This window comes from Aegilops tauschii, chromosome 7 (assembly GCF_002575655.3).
Source record: "Aegilops tauschii subsp. strangulata cultivar AL8/78 chromosome 7, Aet v6.0, whole genome shotgun sequence".
NCBI classification, from domain to species: domain Eukaryota; kingdom Viridiplantae; phylum Streptophyta; class Magnoliopsida; order Poales; family Poaceae; genus Aegilops; species Aegilops tauschii.
The window spans coordinates 631,800,600-631,813,083 of record NC_053041.3 but is presented as its reverse complement, the minus strand read 5'-3'; the positions used below and the strand labels follow the sequence as shown (position 1 = coordinate 631,813,083).

Here is a 12,484-nt window from a genome sequence, read left to right as displayed (position 1 = left end):
GGGCCCCGGCGCATCACAGCCCACACGTGAAAGAGGCGACGGAAGGGAAGGATGAGGACCGGCGTGATGATTCACGCACGCTGACGCAGATAGGTGCAGGCAGCAGTCTCCATCCGTCTCGCTAATAATGGCAAAGCTAGCTAGATGAGCAAGCAGCAGGTGTTCATCTTCATCATGCTCCCAGTCTCTTCCCTGATCGGATCGAGCAAGATGTTTTGGCAAATCTGATGTATGATCATGCCATGGAGCGATCACCCTGGAGATGAGATCAGATGCAGCAGGTAGGCCGGCGAGGAGGAAGCAGGGAGGCACGGCCAGATGTGTCGTCGGCGTGAGACCGACGGCTGAGCTCAGAGACGTTATTTAAGGCGTGCGTGCTTGGCTGGAAGCGCCGACTGATGGAGATGTGCTGCGTAAATCAACTGCATCTCTCTGGACTCTGCTGATCCTGAACTTGCAGCCCATACACTTGTCCTCCGTGAGTGCAACATAGACATGCTTGCTACGTACGCACGCACTAGCTAATTATTCAGCACCGGCAGATTAATTAGAGGCTACTGGTGGATGGATAGCCTTGAGAAAGTAACAAGAGGATGCCATGGGATTCGCACGCTCCTGCAAGTAGGATTGTTTAATCCTTCACGCGCTTGATCTGTAAAATAGAGAGCAACAAGTGGCCGTGGAGGCTGGCGCTGAGTCAACAACGAGTCATCTTTGGATGGCTCGGCCGCACGCCCTAAAAGAAAGAAAAGAAATACTCGCTCATTCGATATTATAAAACGCTCTAACTTTGTCTAAATGAATCAAATGTATATAGACGTATTTTAGTTTACTTGCTCACTCATTTCAGTCAGTACGTACCCTGCATTAAAACATTCAAAACATTTTATAATAACGCCGCAAGCAAAAGTTGAGAGCTGAGACGAAGATGTCCAGGTTTCAGACCTGTTCAGAAGAATTGAGGTTAGAGTTTTAGTCTGATGGAATCGAGGTTGACGATGCTGAGTTAGGCCGTGTACAATAGTTCTATCTTATAAATGCCACGTTGGGTAAATGTCTGAGATAGAGAAACAAAAAATATAGAAAAGCTTGCCTTCTCCTAATTAAGACATGACCTCTTACCACATGTTTATGTATATCTAGTTATCTCGGAGGTGCCCATAGAGTTAGGGTGCTTGTGTGCGTTCATTGGGTAAATATGTGTGAGCATATATACGACTGTCTTCAAAGATGTTTTTTTTTTTGCATGTTCAAAAACAGTGACCAAGGATGAGACTAAAAGAGCATCCACTATACATTTTTTTTACATTATGCAGTGTGCTTAAAACATAAATGTTTTAATACGTTCACTTATATACTCCCTCTGTCCCATAAGAACGGTTTTCAAGCTATAGCTCGAAAAACGTTTTTGTATTATGGGACGAAGGGTGCAATTTGTGTAGAATACAGCTCTCTGTCTACGTGTCTTTTCCTTCCCTGGCCGATCGGGCCGGTGAAGCTAGCCAATGAACACTGAGAGACAGATATACAGGTAGGTAGGCAGGTGTAGGTGGCGGCATAGACTCACCGTCCGTGTGAACACGAGCGAAACAATGCACATCACATTCACAGGGAAGAGAGACCAAATATCAAGCATAATTAATTAAGTGCACATAAAAGAGAAGGAGCAGAGAGGACACTATATAACTATTAAAAAAATCCGGATCTGGTATAAGAGTTCATTGGAAGTACAAACATCTCAAATAAAACAAGGAAAACGCTATTCTTCAGCCGACGGATGCACGCGGAGCGTCCGCTGCCTGCGTAGCCGTCGGATCAATCTTGATCGAGTGCTCACACTGGCCACAAGTCATGTGCAGCCATTTTTTTTGCAACAACCGTATTGTTTGAGAAGGCTCCTGCAACAGAGATCTTGTTTCAGAAATAAAAAAATGATTTTGTGGTGAAGTTTTTTTTTCAACAACAGGGTCTAGTTTTAGAAAGTTTCTGCAACAGAAGTCTTGTTTCAGAAAAAATGGTTCGACGGCGAAGATTTTTTCCTTATGCAACATGGGTCTTACTTTAGAAACATAGCCCCAGTTGCAGAAAGCGTTGGAGGAGCGCACGATGTTACAGAGTACGAGGCCAAGCATTGCAACACGACACATGTTTCAGAAACATAGCTTCAGTTGCAGAAATCGTCAAAGGGGTGCCTGGCGTGGGAGCTCGTCGCCATCATGCTGGAGTAGAGGCCGCGCCTGTTCTCCAAGTAGGGCCCCTCGGTGAGCGATCCAAGCATCTGACACGGGATATGGTGGGCCATGGTGTTGCAGAGAGTTCAACTTAGCTCCTGCACGCCGGCGGCGGGCTGATTTTGGTGGCGGGTTGACGGCGGCGGCGCGCTGGGCGCAGCTCTGTCGGGGCCGGGGGCAAGTTTGTTGTCTTGTTTCTGCAACATTGCACATGTTGCGGAAATAATGACGGAGGCATGCGGGGCGCGCACACTAGATTGAACGGCTAACAGCTCGGGGATCCAACGTCTGTCCAGGCGAAGAATAATTTTAATATATCTGCCGGCGGACGCGTAGCAGCGCCCATATAACAAACGTTATATCGACGTCCTTGGACCATCGAACGATCACTGTCGCCGCCAAAATGAGTTGTTGACGCGCCATTGTCACCCTCCCATACTATAGCCCATCTGACCTTGTTGGTGATGGCCGACTAGTTTTCGTGCACGTGCCCATAAGGACCAACGCCCCAGAGTCACAGTCTTCGTTTTTGAACCCTTGAATCGATGTGAATGACCCGACACCAAATCTCGTCGTCGAGTATACACGAAGAAAACCCTAACCACGCTGCTCTTATCGAGAAGTTGGCAGAAATCTACGTTGTAGCTCCTTTGAATGCGTCCCATGAACGAACTCGGGGAGAATCAGAGTTCAAAAAACTGACTCGAAGATCATCTACCCGAGAGCCGCCCATGTAAGGACTAAAATCCTGACCCATATACCAGCCAAAGCCGAGTCACTAGGATTCCTCTCCTCGTCACCGGCCATCGAAGCAACGGTCAGAGGGGAGGCGAATCCTAAGGCTCATCGACAGATATCGATGGAAGGAAGGGAAGATTTGCGTTAGTCATGGCACGAGAGGGAGAAATAAATTGGACAGAAGAAAATAGCTTTTAGTCTTCAAGCTAGAACTTGGAATAAAAATGAAAACCTTATCATTGGGTCCATTTTGCTGATGAGTGTTGACCTCGTGCTTTTTTACTTTTTGCTGGACAGATATTTCTCCTAATTGGTGTTGACGTGTCACGGGGACCGATCTGCGAATACGATCTTGCTCGAGGGCCTCCGCGCGCTTTTCCGCCTTATCTATCGCGTCCGTGTCTGAGCCCCACACGTCATCAAACGGCCGTTGCAGCGCGCCCGCACTCCCCACCCCACCCCCTTTCCCCGCCTCATCCCCTTCTCGTGCCGCCGCCGCCGCCGCCGGTCGCCACCATCCTCCGCCGACCTACCGTCGTCCCCGGCGCCGGTGGAGACGACGGGGAGTAGTCCCCTCGTCCGGCTTGCGCTGTCGCGAGCCACGACCCGATCCGCTTGCGCCGTACTGGTGTGTGTACCCTCCAAGTTCTTTTCTTTCCCCTCCCCTTTCTCTATCTCTCTAACACCACTGTATTCCTCTCCCTTCCGTCGTCTAGAGAGGTCGATCGAGTCGCCCTCCCCGCAATTCGCCGGATTCCCATCCCAAGGCCGCCGATTTGGGCGCGCCGACGGAGGCGAGGTGCGCCTGGGATTTTTGTTTCAGAGGGTGGGTGGGGTGGGGGACCGGGAGCAGAGCATTTCTGCCCTGATCCCAATCAACCAGCGCGCCCGTTTGTCCCCAAGTTTCGTGGCGATTGGGAGGTCTGATACTATCCGCGCTCGGGTCTCGTCTGGATTTGCCGCTTAGGAGAAGCGCCGAGTCGAGGATTTTGGGCGAAATTGCCGTCTGAATCATGGTTCACAATTGTATCCAGTAGCTGCCCATTCTGTGGTCACTATAGTGTCAGTCTGTGATGCCAAGGATGAGGAGTGAGAGAGTTTTGCAGTTTGTGGGAGTAGATGAGGTTTTGGGCAATTGAGTTGTTGGGGAATAGGCTTGGTTCCCAACTGATTGTGAAAGTATTTAAAAACTGTTTTGCCCCGGCGCATGTTTTCAAGCAAAATCTTAGGTTTGATGAGTTGCTATAAGTCAGTTCTTGTAGATGTTCCGAGTGTATGTTAGGAAATGTTTTGCTGCGGCCTATGTTTCAAGTAAAATCTTAGGTATGATGGGAAATATTCGCCCTCGATTGCGTCAAACAGAGACACGATTGTGTCTTTTGCTGCATTATTTAGGCATTATATAATGCTATACGTATGTCTCTTTTGCAATTAAAAATGGTGATGGTGTAGGTTACCCAGTACCAGGTTGCTCCTACTAGAACAGTAGAACCTAAAAGCACCAAGCAAGGCAATTTGATTTGTTTTTCCTACATCTGCTTGTACTATAAAGTTACGACAAAGGAGATTCCTCAGACCCTTTTGAGTTGTAGAGAAAGCAACTATGCTGAATTTGAATTCTGTGTTACATGGTAGACAAAGTGTGTACTTACTGAACAAATACATGCAGCTCTCCTGCATGGATTGAAAAAATGGAAGGAAGGAAAGATAAAATATGACATTTTTTTAATTGTGTTCCCAGTCCGAGTGCAAGTGATAAGCGTTGAGTACTATTAATGAGCCATACTTGTGTTTCACATACTTATACATGTTTCTTTTTCTTTCCAGGATAAAGGCAAGAGTTCTGTTGGTGCATTGAGAAGCGACACTGTGATTTTCTTAGATAACAGATGAGGCGAGCTCGGAGGCGTACGTGGGTGGGATGACTGATGAGGGATGATAGTGACATTGATGAACTTTCTACGGGCGTGTTGGAGACCTTCATCCAACCGGCATGCCCGGACAGGCTCAGATGCTGCCGGTAGGCAGGATGGACTTCTATGGTACAAGGACGCCGGGGAGCATGTAAATGGCGACTTCTCCATGGCTGTTGTCCAGGCCAATAACCTACTTGAGGACCAGTGTCAGATTGAGTCGGGTCCGTTGAGCTTTCTCGACTCTGGCCCATATGGCACTTTCGTCGGGGTTTATGATGGGCACGGTGGACCAGAGACAGCTTGCTACATCAACGATAACCTCTTCAACCATCTTAAACGTAATTGCTAACCTGGCATCACTATGCATTAGTACTATGCTCATTCTTTGGTGCTCTGCCCACACTGCCCTGTTTCACTTGCCTGATAATGAGCACTGCAGTGATTATTTACTTCTTCCCTGGTTTGTATTTCAGGGTTCACTTCGGAACAAAATTCAATGTCAGCTGATGTACTGAAGAAAGCATATGAAGCTACAGAAGATGGGTTCTTCTCTATCGTCTCCAAGCAATGGCCTGTCAAGCCTCAAATAGCGGCTGTTGGCTCATGCTGTCTGGTTGGTGTTATCTGTGGTGGCATGCTTTATGTTGCCAATGTTGGGGATTCTCGTGCTGTTTTAGGAAAACATGTTAAAGCCACTGGAGAAGTATTGGCAGTCCAACTGTCCGCAGAGCATAATGTCAGCATTGAGCCAGTGAGAAAAGAATTGCAGTCAATGCACCCTGAAGATAGGCATGTTGTTGTTCTCAAGCACAATGTTTGGCGTGTAAAAGGCCTAATTCAGGTGCGTCATCTGCCACTGGGGAGACATTTGTAGATTTGTGGAAGTTCGATGTTATGGTTATTCCATATGCTTATGCGCATTTAGTTGGCAAAATATACCTTCAGTTTCACCACCTGGAAGTTTAATATTGTCCCTTCCTCAGTTCCTTATCTTCTGAATGGTATTTAGTGAATAACCTCATTCATGTTTTTGTCCAAGATACAGACAAAACTAAGTGGTAATAGGTAGTAGGGCTGTAAGGGGGTAGAAATGCAATAAACATATTCTTATGTTTGTGGATGAGAATTACCTCTTGATGTGATCGACCATTATGACAGTTCTGCTATATTTATTAGGTAGCACTGAAGTGAAGAGCTTGATAATTATTAGGGATTTCTTGAATAGTCATGGAGTACTACTTAGTAGTTATTGACTTATTTCTCATGGGATGGATAGTTACTACTCAAGAAATATTGTTATGGCTCAGTTCGATTAATTCCATCACTCTGTTTAACTATTCATTAGTAAAACAATGTTATTTAGCCCCGCTGATTCATCACTTCATGATAGCACATGCAGAAATGTGTTGCTGAGTTTGTCTTGTATGACTATGAGTAACAAATATGATGGTACTTGCCACTTCTTTTTTTTACCGTGGGACCAAATGAAGATTGTTAATTTTTCTTTGTTTGTTGTATGTTGCAGGTCTGCAGATCGATTGGTGATGCCTATCTGAAAAAACAAGAGTTCAACCGGGAACCTCTGTATGCAAAATTCCGTCTTCGTGAACCTTTTAACAGGCCCATACTAAGTTCAGAACCATCCATTTGCGTGCAACCAATACAGCCACATGATGAGTTTATCATATTTGCATCTGATGGACTTTGGGAGCACTTAACCAACCAGGAGGCTGTTGACATTGTTCAAAGTAGCCCTCGTAGTGTAAGTTTCTCACTCCCATGTAAATAAATTGACCTGACAAATATACTTCCATAATGTTTGGCGTATTCTACTACAACTGTCCATGACATTATGATGTGATATTTCACATTAGATTTCTAGTTATATACAAAGTCAAAATTAAGATTTATCACCCAGCATTTCATTTATGAAATAATAATGAGGCGCCTCTGAATGGATAATTGATATCTGAAAATAACAATTTGCATATAGAATTGATATTGCAAAATAATTTGGATGTTGCAAAATAAGATGTGGCATATAAAATCCAGCAATCATACCATCAGAAAATTCTTGACGTGGCATGGTTTACAGGTTCTATAGAAAATAGAACCCTTGATGAGTTTTGGTTGTGATGCAGTGGGTTAAAATTCATCACCGCTGTGGCGGAAGCTTTGCGTCAAAATTACTTTTACCTTGTTTTTGCTAAGCCCTCTGTGCTAATTGGAGACTCTTAATGGCTCATGCTCTGTTTGATTTTGCAGGGGAGCGCTAGGAGGCTCATAAAATCAGCCCTGCTAGAAGCAGCCAAGAAAAGAGAGATGAGGTATTCCGATCTCAAAAAGATCGACCGAGGTGTCCGTCGCCACTTCCATGACGACATAACCGTCATCATACTCTACCTCGACTCGAGCCTCGTAAGCAGGGCGAGCACCCACAGGGGCCCTGCTGTTTCGCTGAGAGGTGCCGGCGTGAGCCTGCGCAGCAGCACACTCGCACCTTATGGGTCGCAGATGTAACAGGTGCCAGTGGTATCGTCCAAGATCATCATCATCCCCTTGATTAATGGTGAAGAAAGAATGGAGAGGCACAGACAGAGGGCCTCTTCTTCTCCAGGGCTTCTATTAATCCCCATCATGAAGACTTTGATCATAGTAATGTATGTACTTCGTTTCGAGATTGACCGAGGAAGAATAGGTAGGTGTCGTTTGTCGTGCCGCTGCTGAAAAGGCAGATGTCTCTTGTTGTTGTTCGTCCCCTGCAGGAATTTTAATTTTAACAACAGTAGTGCATATATGATATATATGGTATAATAATGGCCCCAGGAGGAGTAACTTATTGACCGATGTCGTGGACTCCATACATATGTATGTATGTATGCATGTATGTGTGCTATTCTGACTCTGTTATTTATTTATTTATTGACCAATGTTGGTATCCACTGGCATATGCTATTATGTGATTGTGTTTCCATGAATATGCAAGCCAGCCAGAATAGCTCTTTCTTAGCATAAAACAGTCCACATGCACCTTTTTTTTGATATCATCAGTCCACATGCACCTAGTGTCCTAGGTTGTCTGAGAAGTGCGGAATGAGTAACTCGAAAAATGCCAAAGAAGGCCGAGCTCCAATGATCAGTTTTCAAAATTTATTTTTTTCGTAGCGCGAAAAATTCTAAATTTGTTTGTGTACACACGTGCACATGTATACTATGTATGTGCAAAAATTCACAACATTATACCTTTAAATGTGGCGTACAGAAAAAAAGACAAATACACATTTTAAAACGGGCTTTTTATTTTTGTTATTAGGCCAAAATTTTTTTTGTACAGCCGACAAATCACCACATTTTTCGACGAAATTTAACATGATCTTGCCGAATACATATATGTTTCCATCGATTTTTTTAGAATTTTTTTGAAACTTTAAAATATGCTTTCTGATTTTTTCAAAATACCGAGATCACTGGAGCTCGGCCTCCAGAAATCCGCAGTCTGAGAAGTACTCCTATTTCTCAATTAACCGTTGGAATTTCTGGCTCAAACAAGAACCTCTCGCTATTGTTTACACCAGCTCTATTCTCAAACCACACACAACAACATATTATGCATTGTTGCAAAAATCATGCATGCAGAATGGGATCGGGCCTGCCCTACGTAATTGGCTGGCCTTAAGGACGTGGAGTATTTGCACCCGAGCTCGAATGCTCCCGGTGAACAGTAAAATCAAGGAAAATACTAAAAAATTAACAAAACTGAATTTTTTTGTGGTAAACTTTGACAAACGTTCTATGTGCTTACAAAAAGCTAACATACTTTCTCTACTTGGATCATACACACTTATGATTGGAACTCTAGCAAGCATCCGCAACTACTTAAGATCATGAAGGTAAAACCCAACCATAGCATTAAAGGATCAAGTCCTCTTTATCCCATACGCAAGAACCCCCTTACTCGGGTTTGTGTTTCAGTCACTCACACAACCCACTATAAGCGAATCATGAACGTATTGCAACACCCTACAGCGGGAATCCCTCACGCTTGCGCGACATGGAGAGCACCATAAGACAGCACCAATAATAAAACATGCAACTCAAACCAATCTTGATCATCAAATAGCCCATAGGACAAAACAGATCTACTCAAACATCATAGGATAGCCATACATCATTGGGAAATAATATGTAGCGTTGAGCACCATGTTTAAGTAGAGATTACAGCGGGTAAGAGAGAGGTTACCCCGCTGCATAGAGGGGGGAAGAGTTGGTGATGATGGCGGTGAAGTTGTTGGTGAAGATTACGGTGATGATGATGGCCACGGCAGCGTTCCGGCGCCACCGGAAGAGAAGGGGAGAGGGGGGCCCTTCGTCTTCTTCTTCCTTGACCTCCTCCCTAGATGGGAGAAGGGTTTCCCCTCTGGTCCTTGGCCTCTATGGCCTGGGAGGGGCGAGAGCCCCTCCGAGGTTGGATCTGTCTCTCTCTGCTTCCGCGTTCTTGTCTGCTGCCCTTTCACCGTTTCGTATATATCTGGAGATCCGTAGCTCCGATTGGATTGAAACCTTCGCCCAGATCTTTTTACAAAAATTAGCTTTCTTGCGGCCAAAGTAGAGCATCAACCGCCTTACGAGGGGCCCACGAGGGTGGGGGGCGCGCCCACCTGGAGTGGGCGTGGGCCCCACCCTCGTGGCCACCTCGGGCACCGTCTCGCGTTGATTTTACTTCCCAAAAATCATAAGTATTCCAAAATAATTCTCCGTCCATTTTTATCCTGTTTGGACTCCGTTTGATATGGGGTTTCTGCGAAACATAAAACATGCAACAAACAGGAACTGGCACTGGGCACTGGATCAATATGTTAGTCCCAAAAATAGTATAAAAAGTTGCCAAAAGTATATGAAAGTTGAATAATATTGGCATGGAACCTAGCATAATCCCCGAGGTGGTAAATGATAAAAAAATTATAGATACGACGGAGACGTATCAGCATCCCCAAGCTTAATTCCTGCTCGTCCTCGAGTAGGTAAATGATAAAAAAGATAATTTTTGATGTAGAATGCTACCTAGCATAATCTTGATCATGTATCTAATCATGGCATGAATATTAAGATACGAGTGATTCAAAGCAATAGTCTATCATTTGACATAAAAACAATAATACTTCAAGCCTACTAATAAAGCAATCATGTCTTTTCAAAATAACAAGGCCAAAGAAAGTTATCCCTACAAAATCATATAGTCTGGCTATGCTCCATCTTCACCACACAAAATATTCAAATCATGCACAACCCCGATGACAAGCGAAGCAATTGTTTCATACTTTTGACGTTCTCAAACCTTTTCAATTTTCACGCAATACATGAGCGTGAGCCATGGACATAGCACTATAGGTGGAATAGAATGGTGGTTGTGGGGGTTATGTGGAGAAGACAACAAAAGGAGAAAGTCTCACATCAACTAGGCGTATCAACGGGCTATGGAGATGCCCATTAATAGATATCAATGTGAGTGAGTAGGGATTGCCATGCAACGGATGCACTAAGAGCTATAAGTGTATGAAAGCTCAACTGGAAACTAAGTGGGTGTGCATCCAACTTGCTTGCTCATGAAGACCTCGGGCATTTGAGGAAGCCCATCATTGGAATATACAAGCCAAGTTCTATAATGAAAATTCCCACTAGTATATGAAAGTGAAAGAATAGGATACTCTCTCTATGAAGAACATGGTGCTACTCTGAAGCACAAGTGTGGTAAAAGGATAGTAACATTGCCCCTTCTCTCTTTCTCTCTCTTTTTTTGTATTTTTTGTTTTTTTCTTTCTCTTTTTTTTTGGTGGGCTTCTTTGGCCTCTTTTTTTTTTGGGCTTCTTTGGCCTCTTTTATTTTTTTTGTAAAGCCCGGAGTCTCATCCCGACTTGTGGGGGAATCATAGTCTCCATCATCCTTTTCTCACTGGGGCAATGCTCTAATAATGATGATCATCACACTTTTATTTACTTACAACTCAATATTACAACTCGATATCTGGAACAAAGATATGACTCTATATGAATGCCTCCGGCGGTGTACCGGGATGTGCAATGATCTAGCGTAGCAAAGATATCACAAAAAACGGACAAGACATGAAAATATCATGCTAGCTATCTTACGATCATGCAAAGCAATATGACAATGAATGCTCGAGTCATGTATATGATGATGATGGAAGTTGCATGGCAATATATCTCGGAATGGCTATGGAAATGCCATGATAGGTAGGTATGGTGGCTGTTTTGAGGAAGATATAATGAGGCTTATGTGTGATAGAGCGTATCGTATCACGGGGTTTGGATGCACCGGCGAAGTTGCGCGGTACTAGAGAGGCTAGCAATGGTGGAAGGGTGAGAGTGCGTATAATCCATGGACTCAATATTAGTCATAAAGAACTCACATACTTATTGCACAAATCTATTAGTTATCAAAACAAAGTACTACACGCATGCTCCTAGGGGGATAGATTGGTAGTAAAAGACCATAGTGAAGGAAATATGCCCTAGAGGCAATAATAAAGTTATTATTTATTTCCTTATATCATGATAAATGTTTATTATTCATGCTAGAATTGTATTAACCGGAAACATAATACATGTGTGAATACATAGACAAATAGAGTGTCACTAGTATGCCTCTACTTGACTAGCTCGTTAATCAAAGATGGTTATGTTTCCTAGCCATAGACATAAGTTGTCATTTGATTAACGAGATCACCTCATTAGGAGAATGACGTGATTGACTTGACCCATTCCGTTAGCTTAGCACTCGATCGTTTAGTATGTTGCTATTGCTTTCTTCATGACTTATACATGTTCCTATGACTATGAGATTATGCAACTCCCGTTTACCGGAGGAACATTTTGTGTGCTACCAAACGTCACAACGTAAATGGGTGATTATAAAGGTACTCTACAAGTGTCTCCAAAGGTACTTGTTGGGTTGGCGTATTTCGAGATTAGGATTTGTCACTCCGATTGTCGGAGAGGTATCTCTGGGCCCACTCGATAATGCACATCACTATAAGCCTTGCAAGCATTGTGACTAATGAGTTAGTTGCGGGATGATGTGTTACGGAACGAGTAAAGAGACTTTCCGGTAACGAGATTGAACTAGGTATCGAGATACCGACGATCGAATCTCGGGCAAGTAACATACCGATGACAAAGGGAACAACGTATGTTGTTATGCGGTCTGACCGATAAAGATCTTCGTAGAATATGTGGGAGCCAATATGGGCATCCAGGTCCCGCTATTGGTTATTGACCGGAGACGTGTCTCGGTCATGTCTACATAGTTCTCGAACCCATAGGGTCCGCACGCTTAAAGTTACGATGACAGTTTTATTATGAGTTTATGTATGTTGATGTACCGAAGGAGTTCGGAGTCCCGGATGAGATCGGGGACATGACGAGGAGTCTCGAAATGGCCGAGACATAAAGATCGATATATTGGACGACTATATTCGGACTTCGGAAAGGTTCCGAGTGATTCGGGTATTTTTCGGAGTACCGGAGAGTTACGGGAATACGTATTGGGCCTTATTGGGCCATACGGGAAAGAAGGAAAAGG

The 12,484-nt window shown here is 44.2% G+C and overlaps 1 protein-coding gene across 3 annotated transcripts; it reads left to right on the top strand.

Annotated features, from left to right (window-relative positions):
* The first annotated feature begins 3,380 nt into the window (after positions 1–3,380).
* Positions 3,381–7,827, top strand: LOC109732718 (probable protein phosphatase 2C 60). Of its 3 annotated transcripts, none has more exons than XM_040395163.3 (6): positions 3,383–3,597; positions 3,686–3,768; positions 4,797–5,223; positions 5,359–5,726; positions 6,411–6,647; positions 7,151–7,827. In XM_040395163.3, the coding sequence occupies exons 3-6, from the start codon at positions 4,905–4,907 to the stop codon at positions 7,403–7,405; spliced, it is 1,179 nt and encodes a 392-aa protein (XP_040251097.1). In that variant the 5' UTR covers positions 3,383–3,597; positions 3,686–3,768; positions 4,797–4,904; the 3' UTR covers positions 7,406–7,827. The 3 variants fall into 3 exon arrangements, with proteins under 3 accessions (XP_020147490.1, XP_040251097.1, XP_073361641.1); XM_073505540.1 differs by having other exon boundaries at positions 3,686–3,890; XM_020291901.4 differs by lacking the exon at positions 3,686–3,768 and having other exon boundaries at positions 3,381–3,597.
* Positions 7,828–12,484: the final 4,657 nt, after the last annotated feature.